The following is a 19,757-nucleotide window of genomic DNA, read 5'->3' on the forward strand; positions in this document are numbered from 1 at the left end:
CAGACATAAAAAAAAAAAATTTTAGAAGTAAAAGATTTTAAAATGACCAGTTATTCCTGTGGAGGCTGTTCTGGCACAGGTTTAGGATGCCAATCATTTCTGTTTTGTCAGTTCTGTTTAGCGCAAAGCATTAGTGTTATTATAGATATAGAGATATCTATATCTATAAAGATATCTATAGAGATATTAGATAGGTATTAGAGTGTCAAGTACATGGTGTATTGTCTAAAAATATAGAGCATATTGCTTGAATTGAAAAACAGCCTGTGCTTAACTGGAACAAGTATTGGGAGAAAACTCTTACATGGACAAATTGTGTACAAAATAGCACAAGGAGATCCAGAAAGGGCTCTTAGTAAATATCCAAATAACATTTTGAAACACAGCTGGGAATCTCAATACCTCCCTGTTGCCACCAAGAACCTGATTGGACAATAGCCTTCAGCATTCATTTTTTCCTTCACATAGTGTCATGAAACAAACAAATGCAGGTTTTCTGGTTTTATTAAACCCAATGTAGCAGACAAACCAGTGGGCTAGGCAATACTCAGAAATATGGCACAGGCAAATGGTCAGGCAATCAGCAAACAGACAGAAAGACAAAACTAAATCAGCAAATGTGAAGCAGGCTATGGTCAAAACACTAATCAGGATAGGCAGAGTACAAAAGCTTGGACTCATCACAGACACAATGCTGGAGCGAGACTTCGCACAATAACACTGATTGTTCAAGTTATTTAAAGTGAGTAGTGCGATTGCAAACAGGCGAGTAATCAGGTGACTTTGAGCGAGGATAGGTGTTTGACTGGAGGTCATTTAATGAAGTTGTGGGCTGAAGATCATGGAAGTTGTATTCTGCAACTTTGGAAGTTTCAGACACAGTTGTGGGATCTGTCGTTCCATTTACATGTACAGCATTTGGCAGACATACTTATCTAGAGTGACCTAAGGAAATGTTTTGTAGTCTGCATCAAGAAGCATGGAATATTATTAAGCTAAAACTCCTGTTAGAGGGGAGTTAGTACAGCAGCAAAACAGAGCAAGTCAAGGTTTTTAAATTTAGCACTCATATAAGTGCTTGGTGAAGAGGTTGGTCTTCAGTCTTTTTTTGAACACAGCCAGTGACTCAGCTGTTTGGACAGAGGAAGTCTATTCCACCACCAGTGTGCAAGGACAGAGAAGAGGTTTAATGAATGTCATCCTTGTATTTTAAGGGCTGGTAGGTCAAGCTGAGCTGTGCTAGAGTCTTGTAAGAGAACACAGCCATACATGGAGATGAAGTTATCATTCAGCATCTGATGTATCCATACATAGATTTTTGAGTGCACCCTAAAAATGAGTCTACAATTAAATTCTGCATCAGTTTAAAATATCACTGACTCCCAGTCTAAAGGTTTTCTTATGAGAGGTCTTTTGTGGTTTATTGGTGGTCCTGGTTCCTGCCTGAGCTTTCCATTTTAACCCCTGACTTGAGATGTACTGTATAGTCACCCTGAATGAATCAAAGTCTGAAGTAGGTACTTGTACTGTAGGGCTGTAGGAATTGAGTCTCAATGGTCTCAAGACGTTTTCTGTATTAACTTGGGTTTGTCTCTAGTTTTGAAGATTGGTCTTGGTAAATATGGTCTTGGTCTCATTTGAGAATTTGTAAAAAATAATGTTTGTGTCGTCTTGTTTGTTTTCTTTTCACATACACAAAGGTTGACAAAAAGTAATTTCTTCTTCTATAAAAAGGGTTAGCTAACCCCAGTATATTCATTGGCACAACACACGAATGAAGCCAGATAGTGGCCTTTGGTCTCGATCTTGACTTGGTATCACTTTTGTTTGTACATGATGTTGACTTGGTCTTGACCTCCTTAAGACTCAATCTTGACTCGATCTCAGCTAGTCTTGTTCTTGGACTTGTCTTTGACTTGACAATGGGAGTCTTGACTACAGCCTCAGATTCTAGTGCATTTTACCTTGATATATATTGTACACAAAAGCAATCTGATTCACTGGCCATAATACAGTCAGCCCAGAGCAACACTGTGTACAGCTCGCCTACGCTTAAATTAAGCAGAGGTACCTGCTGGTGGGTCGTAATAATATTTTCAATTTGATTTATTTGCTCTACAAATTATTCTGTGCCTACAAGTCTCGATTGTTAAGTTGTTTGTAGAGTTGCTGAAATGATGTTTCAGAGGTCAGGCAAGACTGCCGTACAATGTAATTGGAGGACATTTTTATCATACACAGAAATTTCTAAAGCCTTTAGGGGTTTTGTAATTCACTGACATGAGGACACAGTGCTTTTCAAACTATAAATTGCATTTCAGCGCAACCTGACAGTTTGAGATTTCTTGAATGTGTTTCATGAATATTTCTAATTCAGACCTTTTTTCTTATTTATTTTTTTTCCCCACAGAGCTATCTGTTTTGAATGCTGAGCCTTTATTGCTGAACCTTAGTCTCTTAAAAACACATAAAAACAAGCTGATTCCTTTTGCACTGTCAAACTAGAGATGTGTATAAGTGTGGGAGAGAGGTCAAAAACAGTTGTCCCTGTGCTCTCTCATTTTTGCAACAATGTTTTCTCTAAGTCTTTTCTCTTACTCACATCTTCACAGCATGTGTGGACCTGGTCAAACTAAGAAGTTAAGCAATGGCAATATTCTTAAAATATATGTATCATCTGAAAGTATATATTTATACAGGTGTAATTTTTTTCCCTCTTTCAACAGAAGACAAAGAATAGAGGCATTACATCACAAACTGTATGACGTCTTAAATATGTCCTTAAAAATATTGTTTATTTTTGTCGTCTTTCACAGATCAACAAAGACACACCCAGGGCCTGTTGTTCACCTGAGTGACAGCCCAAAAGACGAAGGGAAGGTACAAGAGACATTTTTCCCTTTTAATGTTTAACTTGTACTAGTCTGCTCAGACATTTATGTAATAGTATATGTTACTACAAAATATTGATAATTGGTTATTGATGCTATTACTATCACAATCTGGCACCAAAAGACTTGCTAATTTCTACATTTTTTATCTCTGAGAAGAGTCTGTTTCAGTTGGCTTTACTCAGGCTGTTAAATTGACCTTTTTGACCTTTAGATGTTTTATTGTCAGGAGATCTGGCTTTGTCCATGCCTGATCCTGGTCCATTTTGCTGTTTCTGTGTGCCATCATTTTTTCTGTGTATTCTTCTCATTCTCAGCTGCTGATTGGCTTTGAGAGCGGCACTATAGTGATGTGGGACCTGCGATCAAAAAGAGCTGACTTCAGAATTTACTATGATGAGGTGAGAGTGTCTGTGCCAGCATGCTGTCTTAAAACATGCCTGAAAAATTGACACAATTAGTTCAGATCCAGCTCTGAAATAAACACGAGCACAGCGGAAAAAATAAGAAAACCAAAGCAACAAAAATGAAGCCATTACTACCATTTCTACTAATGGTAGTATGGTAATTCTACTAAGCATTTCTGCTTTCTGAATAAATAATCCCTTGCGCTCAGCTATGCAGATTTGGCAGCAGCTATTGGTATGGATTCAAAAACACTGCTGAATGAAAGTCACTTTTTTGAATCTGATTCTCCTGATTGTACTGTGCATGACTGAAGCCTGGCACATGTCTGTGGCTTTACTGTTTTTCATTTCTGAAAGAGGACTGTCTTGTACAACAAGTACAAGATTCAGTTCCTATTGAACCATCAGTGCTCTCTTCCACAAGTCAAGCATTTACTTGCACAATGAGGTTTTGAAACTCGCCATCTCTCTCTGACCCAGTAATGGGTGTTTCAGAAAGCTCCATGTGGTGACAGCGCCCTGTGGTCGTCTGTCAGTTCTTGCAGAGAAAGGTTTTTTTTCCTGGCGTAAAGGAGCTCCACGAGCGATTGTTGATGTCTCTAAGTGGAAGTGTCTAGGGGTCTGGTAATTGCTAGTTTTGATGTGCGCCTGGCATAGCAGCGTGTGTGAAAGTGTTTTTATAATGAAAGAGAGGACTTGAGAGAGGAAGACAGATGCAGAGCACAGCCAAAATATTAATCTTACAATAAAGATCTCATTCCCATGGAAACGCCCAAACCTCGCAGTTGGCAACGGTTCCAAGTGAACATTGAATTAATTAAGAGTCACAGAGAAAACATCAAAGGTGAAAGCATAACTTTTGATTACATTAAAAATCAAATTGAAATTAAGATTTTTTAAAAACTGTTATTGAGTTATTGAGCTTTTATTGGTCATATGGCATGTGACACACAACATACCTCACACAACACAATATTAAGACTTGTTACAGCAAATGCAGTGTCCTCAGGCTGCAGAGCAAAACAATGAATAATGCATGCAGAGCTGAACCGAGCAACCGTCTCTCATTATCGGTGTTCGAAAAAATATACAAACATCTCCCCATTTGCAACTTTGCTTAAACATGAGTGACCATCATTAGTTCAGTTATAGAGTACTAACAACCGTATAAAGAATTAGAAAGTCCCCAGACTCAGAGACTCAGAGTCATAAAAGTTCAGTGTTCATCATTAGATGATGAACTCCGAAATAAATTGTACTTTTTCTTGTCATTGTGGTGTACCATGTTTTGTCATTTTACAATGTATGTTTATTTTACCGAAGGAGATGCATGTCGTGGACCATAAGGTCCAATTATATGGCCTTTTTTTGTTAAAGGTATACTATATTCATGTTTCCAGGTGAAAGATACGTAGTAAAGGTAAAAAACATACATATCCCAAGGTGTTACCATGAAAATCCAACCTTTACTTCTGAGAATGTAAGGTCTTTAAAGAAACACTTATCCTACAGAATAAGCTGATAAACATGAAACACTGAGACTGAGATTGAAATGGCATTTAGATATCATTCTTTAGATGCCAATTCATTCTCTAAAAACTCGCAAACACTGGATACAACACACTCATTCACATGTAGTGGCAATTTATCTTAGCCAATCCACCTACTGGCATGTTTTTGGAAGGTGAGAGTAAACCAGAGAACCATGAGAAACCCACAGAGGACATGCACACAACCCAAGCTTGCACCCAAGCTCATGGCCAGGCACACTAATGCAGCAACACACTGTGCCACTGTGCTGCTCCAAATTCTAAACATCAAAAACAAATTCCTTCTAGGCTATTGTATTAGTGATCAGTGTGCAGTCACAGACAGTCAGTGCTCTCTCTGTAACCTTGGTCTTATAGAGACAGAGCTGAATGTCCCTAACAAAATGTCATTATGAATACATTTGATTAAAAATTGGCAGTGCTTTATAAATTTCATAAAATGTCCCAATGCTTTATAGCCTCCGTCTATCACATAAAGGACAACCAGTCAGGCAAAATAGCACTACTTCTGACATTAATCGCTCACATTGTATCAGTGTAATAGAATATTTTACTACTGCAAAAAAAAAAATCTTGCTGGTCTGTAATGCATTATTTATTTTTAAGCTCATTGAATTGTGCCTGATAATGGTTTCAAATTCATCTCTGTGTCTTTCTTTGCGAATAATGTACAGGTTGAGCAATGTGTTTAATTCACCAGGTTGGATTTCCAGATCAGTAAAGAGTTATTGATGTTTTACTGTTGAGAGGTACATTCTACTTAACTTGAGGTAGAAGGATGGTAGATTTAAGATTATTTTTTACCACAGTGTTGCTGATTGCTCAAATCTGATTGGTCAGCATCTCTGACAGTAGTTCTGTGTGCAAGGTTAATATAAATGCGCACATTATCATTTCCGTAGAACATGTTCCACAATATTAAACATAACTAGTATATGTAACCGTTTGGGTATGGAAGGGTCATGGTGGTTCATGTTTACATTGTGATAGGAGAAATGTGTCAATTTTGGATGTTATTTGAAACAAATATTTGCAGTTGTACAGAAGTGATGTGATCCGATTTCAGAACTGTCTTTAGACAGTTACTAAACCTTGTGTATAGGTTAAAAAGAGACTAAGAAGGCATTTCCATAGCAGGCTCTTCACTTTATGCTGATGGCAGATCACAGTTTGGGTGACAGTTCAAGAAGATAATAGATCACTCAGCAGGAGAGGCGTTTAGGTGTTCTATCTTCAACACACACAGCACATAATCACAGAGCAAATAAGTTCCCTGGTCAGCTGTAGAACAAACTTTGAATGGGTTTGTAGTGTTTGTTGAATTCAAATACAGTTTCTTTCTAGGTAGTGGAAGAGCATGCCAGGCAAAGATTAGCTCACTCATCTAACTTAAACTGGTTATTTCCTAAATTCATCTTTTATATCTTTTAATTACTCAACCTGAAGTCCCAGAATTTTAGGAGAATTCTGATGACCGAGAGAGAGAATAGATTTTAGAGATGCGCCTTCAACCTGTACAGCTGTGCCTTCTAAAGTACAGTTAAAGGAAACTTGCGCGTTTCCTTGTTTCTGATGAAACTTCTATATAAATACAAAAGAAGGGATTTAAATATATGTATACTGTTTAAAAGTTCCTAAATCCATGATTGCTTTCTAAGTAGTTCAGTGGTTTCCAAAATGTTAAGACAAATGATCCCATATGAAGATTATGACCCCAAGTCTCCTCGTTATTTACCATCAAGCTTGTAAATCCATATTCAAGAAATGTTTTGAGATATTTTCATGTTCATTTTCTTGACCTCTCCTGTTCCACTGAGTCAGACTCACTCAGTGTTAGAGATAGATGGACAGAGAAATTTGTCCATTTTTATTGCTGAACTCCTACACTAATGCAGAGTGTCAGAAAAGTGAAAAAGACTAAAGTAGCACGTAGGCTCTTCATTTAAACATGGCTTGATTGAATCGAATGTGACTTCCAGTAATGTTTCACAATAGTACCACACAAAATCTTCATAGTTAGAGTGATATGTGTTTATATATTCATTTACAAATACACTCACCGTCCACTTTTATAGGAACACCTGTACACCTGCTCATTTATGCAGTTATCCTGTGTGTGTGTGTGTGTGTGTGTGTGTGTGTGTTCACTTTTTAATGCCTACATTTTCCACATCAGACATTTTGTCTCTTGTAAAGTGTGTAGCACTAGTCTTGGGTAAAGCCTGTGTAAGCTTTACTCTCACCTTTCACAAAGATTAGGTCACTTGTCCCTTTAACAGTGTTTTCGGCTAAACTGTGTGTTACTGCTTGAATGCTCTCTTCGAGCCTGAGCAACCAGGCATGTGAAGGCTAACTTAGCAAGTGGAGCCTCATATGATAATTCTACAACTGTCTGCTTATGCTGTTGTTTTTAGTTGTACTTGAATGGTGTAGCAGACAGAGGAATGTCAATCAAGCATGCTCATTAGAAGATTAGTAATGTGACGCCTACTCAGTTCTCTGTTTGGTATTTAAGCCCTGTTATTCCATGTCTCTTTTTCATTAAAGCTTTGCTAGAAGATAACAGGCATGCAGGCATTTGTAATATTTTACTCTGATCCCTGGGACTACTGGTTTTAACAGTTATGGAAGAGCTCTCTCTGGTTGATAATAACGGCGATGAGAGATGTACTGAGTAGGTCTTCTGGGATCTGGGAACTGCTTTTGAGTTTACACAAGGACCAACAAATGTAATAGGTCTTTGTCCAAATTCTTCCTTGGAGAGCACTAAGCCTCAACGTACTAATTTCAACAGGAAATCTCTAAATAAACCTCATCTACAGAGGCAGATAGGAGATCCAGAGTAGGGAGTCATTCATGGATTACAGCCAAAGCCACAGACATGCACACCTAAATTCTGCACAGGGAAGGACATGCAGATCTATTTCCTAAGGAGGGGTTATAAAAGGATTTGTTCTTGTGCTGTTAAACAGCTTCTCATGTTCTTATTGGTTCAATGAGATTACAGAAGATTTTTTGCCACAGCGTTTAAACAGGATATAAAATTTGTAACAAGAAAAAAACAAAGATGAGGGGTTGGGCCTATTGATCAAAAGTAGGCATTATGGGATTTGAAAGCAGGCTGGAAACCAAATGCCTCCATCATGCAAAATAGTGTGGAACTCACACACGGATGTTTCTACTGCCCTTTTTTCCCCCGATTGCTTCATCACTCAGTTTTAATTTGCAGTGCTTCCGTTGTGTGTCTCTTAGTAGTGCAACAGGCTCGCTCTACTCATTTCCTCACACCTGAGTCCTTCGTCTTGTTCATGTAATTATATTCATAGTTTGGTATGAAATTCATTATATCAAATAAATCAAGTACATCAAACACATCTGACTATGATATAGACCCCTGAGTGTGAGACGTCCTTCTGACATAAGCCATGCCTCCTGACTGCAAAAACAAAGTGGGAGACTGTAGTCATTTTTAAGAGCGAGCTAGAATTTGTTTTCAAAAATGTTACATTGTGCTGTTGAGTGTCAGAATCAGAAAAGTGTCCATAAATACAATTGTTTTTACCACATATTTGGAGGGATAACTGGTCTGAATTGCACTGTCTTTGCAGAAATTGGCTTGCTAACTAAGAATTTAACAGACTTAGCTTGCTAGTTAGCTAGCACGCCTAATTTATATTGCTGTAACAATCCTCAAATCTACATCAAGAACCTAGCTAGTTAACAGTAGATAGCTAGGTCACATTGTTACTGAGGAGTTGCCTATGATGGACACCTTTAGCTAGCTAACTTTCTTCAGCTTACAAATGCATCTTAATAAGTATCTTCTAGAGTTACACCATTTGAAAGTATTAGTTTAGCCGAATAGCACTCCCTGTCTTTGAGTGCTAATCCATAATAATAAGCGGATAACAATTTATCTAATGCCTATCCAATTCCTAAATAAAATTCTTGATAGAGTCTTCAGTCAGATTATAACCAAGTAGCATCAGGTTGCTAGGGGGTCCCTGGAGGAAGAGTGGTTAGGCCACAGCGCTCTCACCGCCGTGGCCCAGTTTCGATTCCCAGCCAGGGAACCAACCCAAGACAGTGCACTCCCAGTGCTGGTTCCCAAAATTGGGAAGGGTTGCGTCAGGAAGCGCATCCAACGCAAAAACTGTGCCAAATCAAATATGCAGACCAGTGATCAGCTGTGGAGACCCTCAGACGGGAGCAGCCGAAAGAACAACAATAGTGTCATGTTGCTAGACTACTTGGGTCCTTTTGTTCTGCTTTTTGCTGGATCTCATTTTGTTTACAAACACTAAAGGGATGTATAGACAGGGCCAATTTGACAGATGTATGGATCTGTAGATGATGGTTCTGTAATTAGATGTGGAGTATTATCAAGTCTTCACTTCTGAAGCTGGACAGGGACATTCTAGTTGCAGTATCTGTTTCTGGATCTTATTGTTTGATTGCGTTGTCTGCTGGCTCTCTTGTCAATTTCAGGCTTTTAATACATTCACATGCTCACAATGTGAAACCACTATCTCTGTCTATCCTACTTCCTGTCACTTTGTGTGTGTGTGTGTGTGTGTTCGCACTTATTTTCTCTTTCAGTGGTGTGAGCTTATTTGTGCTTCCGCATATGATGAAGCTCACAACATTCAAATATAACTTATTTTATTCTACTAATAATATTATTCTGTTTTTATATTCATATCCATATAGACTGTAAATAATGCGATATTATATACCCCTCTCTCTCTCTCTCTCTCTCTCTCTCTCTCTCTCTCTCTCTCTAGGCGATTCACTCTGTTAGTTGGCATCATGAAGGACGGCAGTTCATGTGCAGTCACTCTGACGGAAGTCTCACCATGTGGAACCTGAGAAACACAGCCAAACCCTTCCAAGTCACCTTCCCTCACGGTGAAGCACCACTTTCACAAACTAAACATCACCTTCTGATCCTATATTCACAGCTTCTCTCAATTGCTTAAACACATTTCTGGGAATAGAGTCTCTGTGTCTCACACATTTCAAAACTACAGAGACATTTTTCAAATCCTCATCCCCATCAAATTGAAAGATTTCCACCAAAATACAACACACTTATCATATGAATTCTACAACAAACCATGTTTTAACATTACACATTGTTAACTGCATGAAGCAATTCTTTGGCTGATGTATTTCTGAACTTTTAAGGCTTTTAATTAAAAAACAGAATTAATTCATGAATGAATGAACCATAAAAAATCTGTAAATACTCTCACTGCTTTATTTTTTACTTCTAATATCCACAATTTATGTAAGAACCATCTTTTCTGTTTTATTTTATGCCATACAGTAATGTAATATCATATTTCATTAGCTAGATACCTCAATTAGTCAGTAGGCTATTAGGTTTACTTCTCTGATGTCTCATTTATTTAGAGAGTGGAGTCACTCTAGGACCACACACACACACACACACACACACACACACATTTTAGCTAAAGTTGACAAGCATGAATCATCTCCCAGCAATATAAGAATCTGGAGTTGCTGCATGGCCACCTCCTCACCAAGAGCCTGTGCTGGAGGACAGAAAGTCGGTGTGTGTTTTGAGTTTGAGTGCGAGTGAGACAGGAGTGAGAAGGTAATTTTCAGATACTCTGACACTCCTCTTTCTCTTCCTCCTGGCCCACATGGTATTTCAGGTAAATCTCAGAGAGATGGCAGAAAAGAATCATGTAAGCCAATTCTCAAGGTGGAGTACAAGACCTGCAGGAACAGGTAAACACCAAGTCACACACAGACCCACTCACTACTACTATATCGTCAGTGGTTTGCCCCAGTAGTCCAAACTAAACACTGTCTTACTGAGCTCCAAAATAAAACCACATTTCTGTCATATTTTTATCGAAACTGGCTCAAAAAAAAAGAGAAAAGAATTATGCTTTGATTTATAGAGTCACTGCTTCTTATAGCACAGGGCAACATACATAATCTCTGATGGTGTCTTCAGAAACTAGTAAATTTATTCATTTTTAAAATCTTAACTAAGACTTTTTCATTATTCCTAAATGAATGTTCTCCACATTATTAAAAGAACATCTTCCTGAAAACCATATAGGCATTATAAAGAAATGCTGCTTGAAGGGCACCGCTTTGACTCACAGCATTACTGTAAGAGCGTCCCAGCTTTGTAGTAGATTCTGATAGTGTGTCCAGTGATCTCTGATCTTTTTAGTATGTAACAAACTCCAAAACCAAATTTTATTCTGATCAAATATTATTAAGACTTCGTTGTTTTGAAAGTTAGTTAGAGAAAGTTTTCAGAAAGTGTCAGAAAGAAACTCAAATGAAGCAGCTGAGGTACAGTAGAAGTTCAGGAGTTGAATAAATTTATATTCGGCAAATATTGCTGTTTGTTGTTATGTTTTGAGAATGAAAAATAACTTTCATTCTTTCACAATCTCTGGGGATTTTTAGTGTTTTTCAGTGAGTGGCAGGGTTCTGCTCTAGACTATTATCACTTTCAGTTCAATCAAATCTAATTATGGATATTTGAAGCACTGAACAGATACAGATACAATAGAATAAACAGTTTATGCTACATAACTGAACCTTAAGGATCATTGTTACTTTTGATGACATTTACATTGTATGAACTTGTACCTGTACAGCACCATATTTTCTGAGAGCATACTAAGAGAAATCACGAGCTTGCACATTATACACTGCACACATGGGAGCCCATGCTTTAGCAGTAGATGAATCATGGGATATATTGTTTTTAGGTGTCACTGGGGGATTTATGCCTGCACATAGTGAGAGGCAGATGTATCCGCCTCCCACTCAAGATTCTTCGTGCTGTTTTATTTTGTCACGAGACAGTTAAAACTCCCTGTTCTGAGTTGAAATGCATGCTTTCCCTTCTCAGGAGACATATAAGCACCACTTTCTTTTATTGCTGGCTTGTTCTGATGCAAGCTAGTAAACTTTGAAATCTCCCTCCTCTGCTTTAATAGCTTATCTGATTGTGTTTTGCTGCTTTTGATTTTACTGTCTCTGTAAAAAGTGTGGTTTTAGGTTTGAAAGGCTCGGATGTCTGAGTGGTAAAAGGCTTCTGGATTTTAGTTTTACCTAAAATTTAACTGTGTGATTTTATGCTGTGGGTAATGTCAAGCTTGGTATCAGGGAGATTTATAAGTTCAGTCCATAGTTGTATTAAATTGAGAGAAGAAGTTACAGATGGAATGAGTTTGGTGATTTTGTTTTAATGAGGTTTGTAAAGCTTGTGAATGTGGTTGTGGTTCTTCATACAGATTTTCAGCTAGGGGTCACATGTGGGTCATAGAATGTCACAGCAAGGAGGTTTCGTGACTGCTGCTGAGGAGGAAGTGTATTGGATTTTGTGTGTTTGAACCAGCAAATTCAAACTAGCATATGTCGGCATGAGTCGACTGTTCTAATGGTATCAATTACTCATTTAAATCCCTGACACATTTAATGAGGCAGAGGCGTTTCAGCAGCACTGAGAGATGAGCCAGGGAGAAAGACGTCACCAAATACTGTCTCTGTTGTGCAGTAAAATATGACAAGAGATAATTACAATATGGGAATATACACTCACCAGCCACTTTAATAGGAACACCTGTACACTTGAACACTCTAATCAGCCAATTATGTGACAGCAGCACATTGCATAAAACCATGTAGATACAGGTCAAGCGTTTCAGTTAATGTTTACATCAGACTTTGACCGTGGCATGGTTGTTGGTGCCAGACGAGTTGGTTTGAGTATTTCAGAAACTGCTGACCTCCTGAGATTTTCACACACAATAATCTCTAGAGTTTACACAGAATTTTGAAAAAAAAAAAAAAAAAAAGGCATCCAGTGAGCAGCAGTTCAGCAGTTCTCTGGGGGAAACACCTTGTTGATGAGACAGGACGGAGGAGAATGGCCGGACTGGTTCGAGCTCACTGGAAGGCTACGATAACTCAATTGACACTCTTTACAACTGTGGTGAGCAGAAAAGCATCTCAGAATGCACAACACATCAAGCCTTGAGGTGGGTGGGCTACAACAGCTACAACATCTGGTTAGAACATCAGGTTCTACTCTTGTCAGTGAAGAAGGCTACAGTGGGCACAAGCTCACCAAACTAGATATTTAAAGATTGGAAAAAGACCAGGCGATGCCGTTCCAGTCTTCAATATACTGTGTGTGTGTGTGTGTGTGTGTGTGTATGAGAGAGAGAGAGTATCCCAGGAGATCAACAGTTTCTGAAATGCTCAAACCAGCCTGTCTGGCATGGTTAAAGTACACTGACATCACTTTTTTCCCCATTCTGCTGTTTGACGTGAACATTAACTGAAGCTTTTGACCTGTATCTGCATGACTTTATTCACTGTGCTGTTGCCAAATGATTGGATAATTGGATAATTGTGTAGAGGGTTACAAGTGGTCCTATTTATAAGAATATAAAGAAATCGTCATCCTACAGTCAAACAACCCTTCATTCTTGCTCTTTCCCTCTTCTTTTCTGTTTAAACAGTGAGCCCTTCGTCATCTTCTCTGGAGGTCTGTCATATGATAAAGCAGGCAGGAGGCCCACTCTAACCATCATGCATGGCAAAGCCATCACAGTGCTGGAAATGGACCATCCTATAGTGGAGTTCCTCGTGCTCTGCGAGACACCCTATCTTAACGGTGATGCACGCACACACACACACACACACACACACACACACACACTTTTCAGTTGAGATGTGAATTAAGAGTTAAGAGATGAATCACAAAGTTCTTTCCTGTGCTTCCTCTGTGTCTTTTTGGACTAATTATATCCCCTTCTTCTTGAATAGAACTTTCTTAATTTAACTGGATTGATTTCATCAAAGTTTTTATTCTTTTCATCTTGTTTAAAATGCTTACTCTGGAAAGACATTTGTTAATGGATTATAGAAAATGGAAATGATCATTGGCACAAACAGCAGCCGGAATAGTAATTATCTGTAATGGGATGAACCCTAGAAAACGTACTTTGCAGCTTTTACATAAAAATGTTATTCCAAATGTTATTAGTAGCTTCCTAATTACCTCAGTTTTCCAATGGCATCATAAAGTAAGATTTACTGAGATTGCTCACTAAAAACATTTCCAAAGTATTACTACAAATCTTAAAGATCTATATCCTGTCAAGGGGTAAACCTCACATCCGCTGTAATGTAACAACAACATACAGCACCAAATCTCCAGAGTGTCTTTAGCACCTGCAGTGTTAAATGAACTCTTAAAGTGTTTATTTGTGGCCAGCTGGACTTGTACAAGCACTGTAGTTGTTCTCTGAATACTGGATGTTGCTGTGCAGTCCTGATGAGTCATTCTGGAGATCCACAGGTAGTCCTGACACATGCTGCTTGTGAATAGGACATTTTGGGGATGCCATAAACTGTGTTCCAAACCAGTGGTGCGAGGAAGAAAAATGTTTCCAATTCATTAGATCTAAACCTTGTTTCTAGTGTCTTCAATGAAGCGATTGAGTGAGGTGGTCCTTGCATCTAATCGATTGTGGGTAATGTGACTGGATTTGTAATGAAGCTGTAAGTGATTTTAATGTATTGGTGGAGATGGAAAGCAGGCTTCAGAGCTGAATCTGAAGTATCTGGGAACATTTGCAAAAGTGAAATTACACTTAAATATTCATTAGGGATTATGAGAGGAAATGAATGCTTGTAATGAATTATATTGAGGAAATGAAAGGAGATGTCATTCTTGTCCATGCGCAATAAACGTCATTGCATGTGTTTAATAATAATAACAGACCGACACTGTGTTGTAATCAAAATAACCTGCAGTGTCAAAAAAATCACGAAGAGTCATATTCATCTCTGTGAACTTTATTGAAGTGCTGCGCTTTTCCCATTTTCTTCACTTTCTAAAATGTTCTTTTGATTGGGTACAAGCTGAAAGCAAGAAGTGTCTAGAAATTGCAAAGAAGACGAAGTGTGATTCATAATTATGGTTGAAGTGGTTGAGTGGGCTTTGAGTACTTCAGGCATTTTAAGTACTTGAGTCATGTTGCACTTAACACACCAGCCTTTCCCCCCTGTTCATTTCAATGGCTCGACTTGTTAGCAATCTTTCTCTGAGAGGATTAAAATACATGGATGACACAGTTATGTAGGACATGAGTGTGACGTGAACCATGCAAAAAAATAGAATATAAAGAAATAGTGACCTTTAGAAACTAGAAGGGCCAATAATGCTTGAGCAAGGTGTATTGGTTTGGTGATTTTATGGTGTTCAGATGCTGTTTAGGTGAGGAGGAGCACTTTAGAGCAAAGTGGTAGAGCAGCATGACCTTTCCTAAAATGTATCAAGGCTTCAAACTACATGCTCAGAATCGTTTTTGTGCATGCTTACAGAGGTGCAGGAGCCATATGCAGTGGTTGTGCTACTGGAAAAGGACTTCATCGTGGTTGATCTTACGCAGAGCAAGTAAGTACACACACAACTCGCCTGACACACCTCTGACCTGCAGTAACATCTCTCAACATCCAAGTGAAATTCACGTGGGTGTGATTGACACGTTCATAAAGAACCACAGAGCAAAGCATGATCGCAAATGTGCGTGCCAGTTCATCAAGTGATCCGTCACTCAGCATCAGCCCCAGGTGTCAATTAAACATGCTGTTATTACGAGACCGAGACAAGGTCAACCCGGCACACACAGTGTTTTAAGTTGCACTCTAGAGACGCTAAATACCAGCTGTTCACTTTGCTGCAAAGCCACTTACAGGACATCATTAAACACAAAAGTCTGCATCCGAAAATGTTTTAAGTTGCTTTTCTATTCTTTCAAATGAAGTGTCTCTGAGGAAGCCTATGATTTTCCTTTTCTCCACTGTAGCCTAAATGATTACTTTGTGCAACAGCCTGCCTCAGACTAGCTTAAACTAATTCCTTTTTGTTCATGTGTATGTTAGAGCTCTAGGGAACGTAAATCCATGGTTTCTTTCTAATTAGGTTAATGTTGGTCTTGTGGGCATAATGTGTAGTATAAAGTGTGAATAAGTGATTTTTCCATTGTGACCATGAATTTTACCCAAATTTCACTCTTTCTGTGTAAAGTGTAGAAGTCATATTCTTGCTTATATCTTATTTGGCTTTTACCAGCACCAATCACAAAGCTGATGTTGTTTGTCTCTGCTACATGTTTTAATCTGATGCAGGCATTCAATTACATTGTAGAGCTTTAATAATGTATAATGTGTCATTCATCAGCATTATAATCAGAGCTCTATCTTAATTGTGGTGTGTTGGCTATAACACTATAACATGTTTTCTGTTTTTGCATTTTTACCAGTTTCCCTATTTTTGAGAACCCCTACCCAATGGACATCCATGAGTCTCCAGTCACATGCACAGCTTATTTTGCTGACTGTCCCCCTGACATCATCCCTGTGCTGTACTCCATAGGAGCTAAACACAAAAAGACTGGCTACAGCCACAAGGTAACTGAGCTTATCTACTTCTATTCTGTCAGGTACTGCTTATACGGTATAATTAACCCCCTTAGACCTCTCAGATCAGCCATCTTGTACGGTATGTGTGCGATTACAGTTTGAACTCCTCAAAATGTGTATGTAATTCAACTCTGAATACTGCACCTTATGCCTTTGAATGCACCCTATGATCCTGAAAATAGAGCCATTATGTTTTCCATGGCATTTGGGATCTGGGACAAAAAAGGTTTAAATGCAACCAACCATATATAATGCTTGCATTTTGGTTTTGGGTTGAAGTGGATGAACTGAAAAGTTCTGGTTCCTATCATACTGTGGATAATGCCTGAGCTTTGGCATCCAAATTCAGATGGATTTATTGATTGTCATTTCACAGCCATATGTAGATGAATGTGTGGGACATGTGTGGGAAGGCACTGGACTATCACTCCTTCACTATCTGGGGATTGTTTTGTACCACTCAGTGTCTTTGTTAGTGACATACAGAGTGATGATTTGGACATTTGTTTTAATCTTCTAGCTCTGGTACATCAGACCACAGCAAATCACAGTGACATATTCAGAAATATGACCACCATATGTGTATGGTATTAGTAGGCGCATCATAGTGAATCAGAGTCCCTATGCCTGACAGGAGCAAGTTGGTTGGTTGGTTCCGTGTTATTATAGTGGACCAGCACACTTTTCTCAATAACCTTTTTGCCGATGCCATTGGTAAATAATTCGAAATATATTTAACTGAAAAATGATTCTCATTACAAACTCCTTACATAAGCTATCCCAAACACTTTAAACACTACTCCACCTATAAGAATAAATTCTATGTCAACTCTTACTTAATTTTTTGGGGACACTGAGACAGAAAACACTGACAAATCACCAGGACAAACACTATAGAGCTTCTCGTTGTCTTTGTCTATCAAATGAATAAAGTCAAAATGTCGTTCTCTATGGATGGTATAATGCAATTGATAGAAGCATTGAGGAAAGTGTTACATTTTGCTTTGCTGACAAAAGACATACAATAAATGTATTATATGCAATGACTAAATGTGTCATCCTGATGAACTCTGAAACAGGGCGACTACCAATAAAACAGTAAAAGCTAAGAAAGCCTGCAGTATAGTGGAGAAATTTGGAGAAAACAGAGGGAGAGGAGGAAAAGAGAATAAAGACTGATGGAGGTGACACTTTCAATTGAGATTCAAGTTGCATTAGTTGACAATGTCAGACGTTATCTGAGTGTTAAAGAATATTGCATATGATGTGACATATGATTCTTTGGCCAAATGGTAATATGAAAGGAAAAATCCTTTTCTTATTTAAAGTGATTTATTTCTTGTTTGTTTATTTATTATCTGCTATGCTACTGCAGTGTTACTTTATGTTACAGGATCTCATTTTCATTCATTTTTTCATTCAGTTATTAAGTTACACACATAACATATACTGTGTGTGTGTGTGTGTGTGTGTGTGTGTGTGTGTGTAATTTTATTGGGTAGATCTCATTTTACTTACAGTATATGGGGATTTGTGAAATGTGTGTATAGTTTTAAGATATTCCAATGTTTCCAAAAATTGCAATTTTGCTATAATATTTAATTAAATAATAGATACAGATTTGCAAATGGGTGTAATGTTTAGAGAAACATGTTAGGCAACTAACATGTGTGAAGAGAAACAAACCATCCTTAAATGTGTGTAAGAACCTTACCATAAACTACACTATTAGTCTGAAAGGGTTAACATCAGTTTATTGCTGATTATATTCTCAGTATTTTTTTATTTGCCTTGTAGGCTGAAACACCAAGCTGCGTTTTGAAATTTGTTTGTAATTACGCAGCACTGTATGACTGTGTTGTCATTATTTCACACACTGGGGTAAGGTGGTTAGAGGTGGATGCTGATAATGATAATAATTATGCTGCTTTTCACGTTGCTTGTGTTTTGCTTGTCAGGAGTGGCCAGTGAGTGGTGGCACTTGGACGCTTGGTTCTCAAACATATCCAGAGATTATTATCACAGGGTAAGTCTGTGCGTATGTGTGTGTGTGTGTGTGTGTGTGTGTGTGGGTGCGTGGGTGACTGTGCGGCTGATTTGTGTGTGTACACCAGCTAACCCGTATATACATTATTAACTATGAAGAGAAGCATTAGTTTATTTAGGTACACAGTGTTCTAATTACGATTAAAGTGACTCACCACACACATAAACCCTCTGTGGTAAGAAATGGCCTGATTCTAAGTGTCTATGGATTTTGTTTCTTTTCATATGAAGTCAATAAAATGCCCTCCCAGTTTGCTTTATTGGTAAATGGATCACATTTGGCAGCTTTAATTCAATAGTGATATCGACCGCGCATGCTGCGCAGCCTCTTTCTTCCTTTCTGCCTTTTTTTTGTCCCCTTTCTACCCGAGACCGATCAGGGCACATTCCAGCTTGTTCACTTACTCTTTGTCCTACCTCTTCATTGCCTTTGCGCAGACATGCAGACGGATCGATAAAGTTTTGGGACGCCACAGCCAGTAAGTGCCTTACCCTTTAAATGTACAATGCCACCTGTCTATGTTAGTCAAATGCTCACACTTAGAGGTCCGTGTCAAACCTTTTAAGAAAGTTCTCCTTACAAAACTAACAAAAGAAAAAACTATATAAAACATATAACATTAATGTTATAAAACATTATACTGTATATATACTTTACATGGAACAAATTGTTTCGGTTCTTATATAGTCTTACACACATTTCACAAATTCCACACACACACACACACACACACAGTATATGTTTTATATATATATATATATATATATATATATATATATATATATATATATATATATATATATATATATATGTATGTATGTATATATAAGACTATATAAGAACCGAAACAATTTGGTCCATGTGAGAGATTAAGGCATTATTTTGACTATATACATTTACTCTTTATCTTTGTGACCTGAAACAGCTCCACACACTTATTAATCATTATATTTATATGAACAGCCCATCACAGCAGATGATTATGAAGCTGTATTAATGACTTCTCTCTCTGTCAGTCACGTTGCAGATGCTTTACAAGCTGAAGACATCGAAGGTGTTTGAGAAGGTGAAGGGCAGTGAGGGGGGCCGCAGTGCCGAGCTGGTGGAGGAGGACCCCTATGCAGTGCAGATGGTCAGCTGGTGTCCCCAAAGCCGCATCTTCTGTGTGGTGGGCATCAGTGCCCATGTCATATTGTACCGCTTCAGCAAGCATGATGCCAACACCACTATCACGGTGAGACTGTGTGTATGGGGAAAGTCTAGTTTTGTGTGAACCAGGCAATTTTTTTCAAACTGTGGATATGTGTGTTCTTACCTTACACTGATCAACTTAAACAGCTCATGAAAGATTTCTGTCTCTTTCAAG

At 38.3% G+C, this 19,757-nt stretch overlaps 1 protein-coding gene across 10 annotated transcripts in view; it reads left to right on the plus strand.

The window, feature by feature from the left end:
* stxbp5l (syntaxin binding protein 5L) overlaps positions 1-19,757 on the plus strand; it is a 118,171-nt gene that overhangs the window by 65,310 nt on the left and 33,104 nt on the right. For all 10 annotated transcript variants that reach the window (XM_026947179.3, XM_026947182.3, XM_026947180.3 and 7 more), the window contains exons 6-15: positions 2,817-2,880; positions 3,209-3,292; positions 9,633-9,756; positions 10,530-10,605; positions 13,374-13,528; positions 15,244-15,316; positions 16,185-16,332; positions 18,303-18,370; positions 18,829-18,869; positions 19,408-19,625. In XM_026947179.3, coding sequence (XP_026802980.1) covers positions 2,817-2,880; positions 3,209-3,292; positions 9,633-9,756; positions 10,530-10,605; positions 13,374-13,528; positions 15,244-15,316; positions 16,185-16,332; positions 18,303-18,370; positions 18,829-18,869; positions 19,408-19,625 — 1,051 coding nt within the window. The remainder of the gene's footprint in view (positions 1-2,816; positions 2,881-3,208; positions 3,293-9,632; positions 9,757-10,529; positions 10,606-13,373; positions 13,529-15,243; positions 15,317-16,184; positions 16,333-18,302; positions 18,371-18,828; positions 18,870-19,407; positions 19,626-19,757) is intronic.

This window comes from Pangasianodon hypophthalmus, chromosome 5 (assembly GCF_027358585.1).
Source record: "Pangasianodon hypophthalmus isolate fPanHyp1 chromosome 5, fPanHyp1.pri, whole genome shotgun sequence".
Classification (NCBI taxonomy): Eukaryota; Metazoa; Chordata; class Actinopteri; order Siluriformes; family Pangasiidae; genus Pangasianodon; species Pangasianodon hypophthalmus.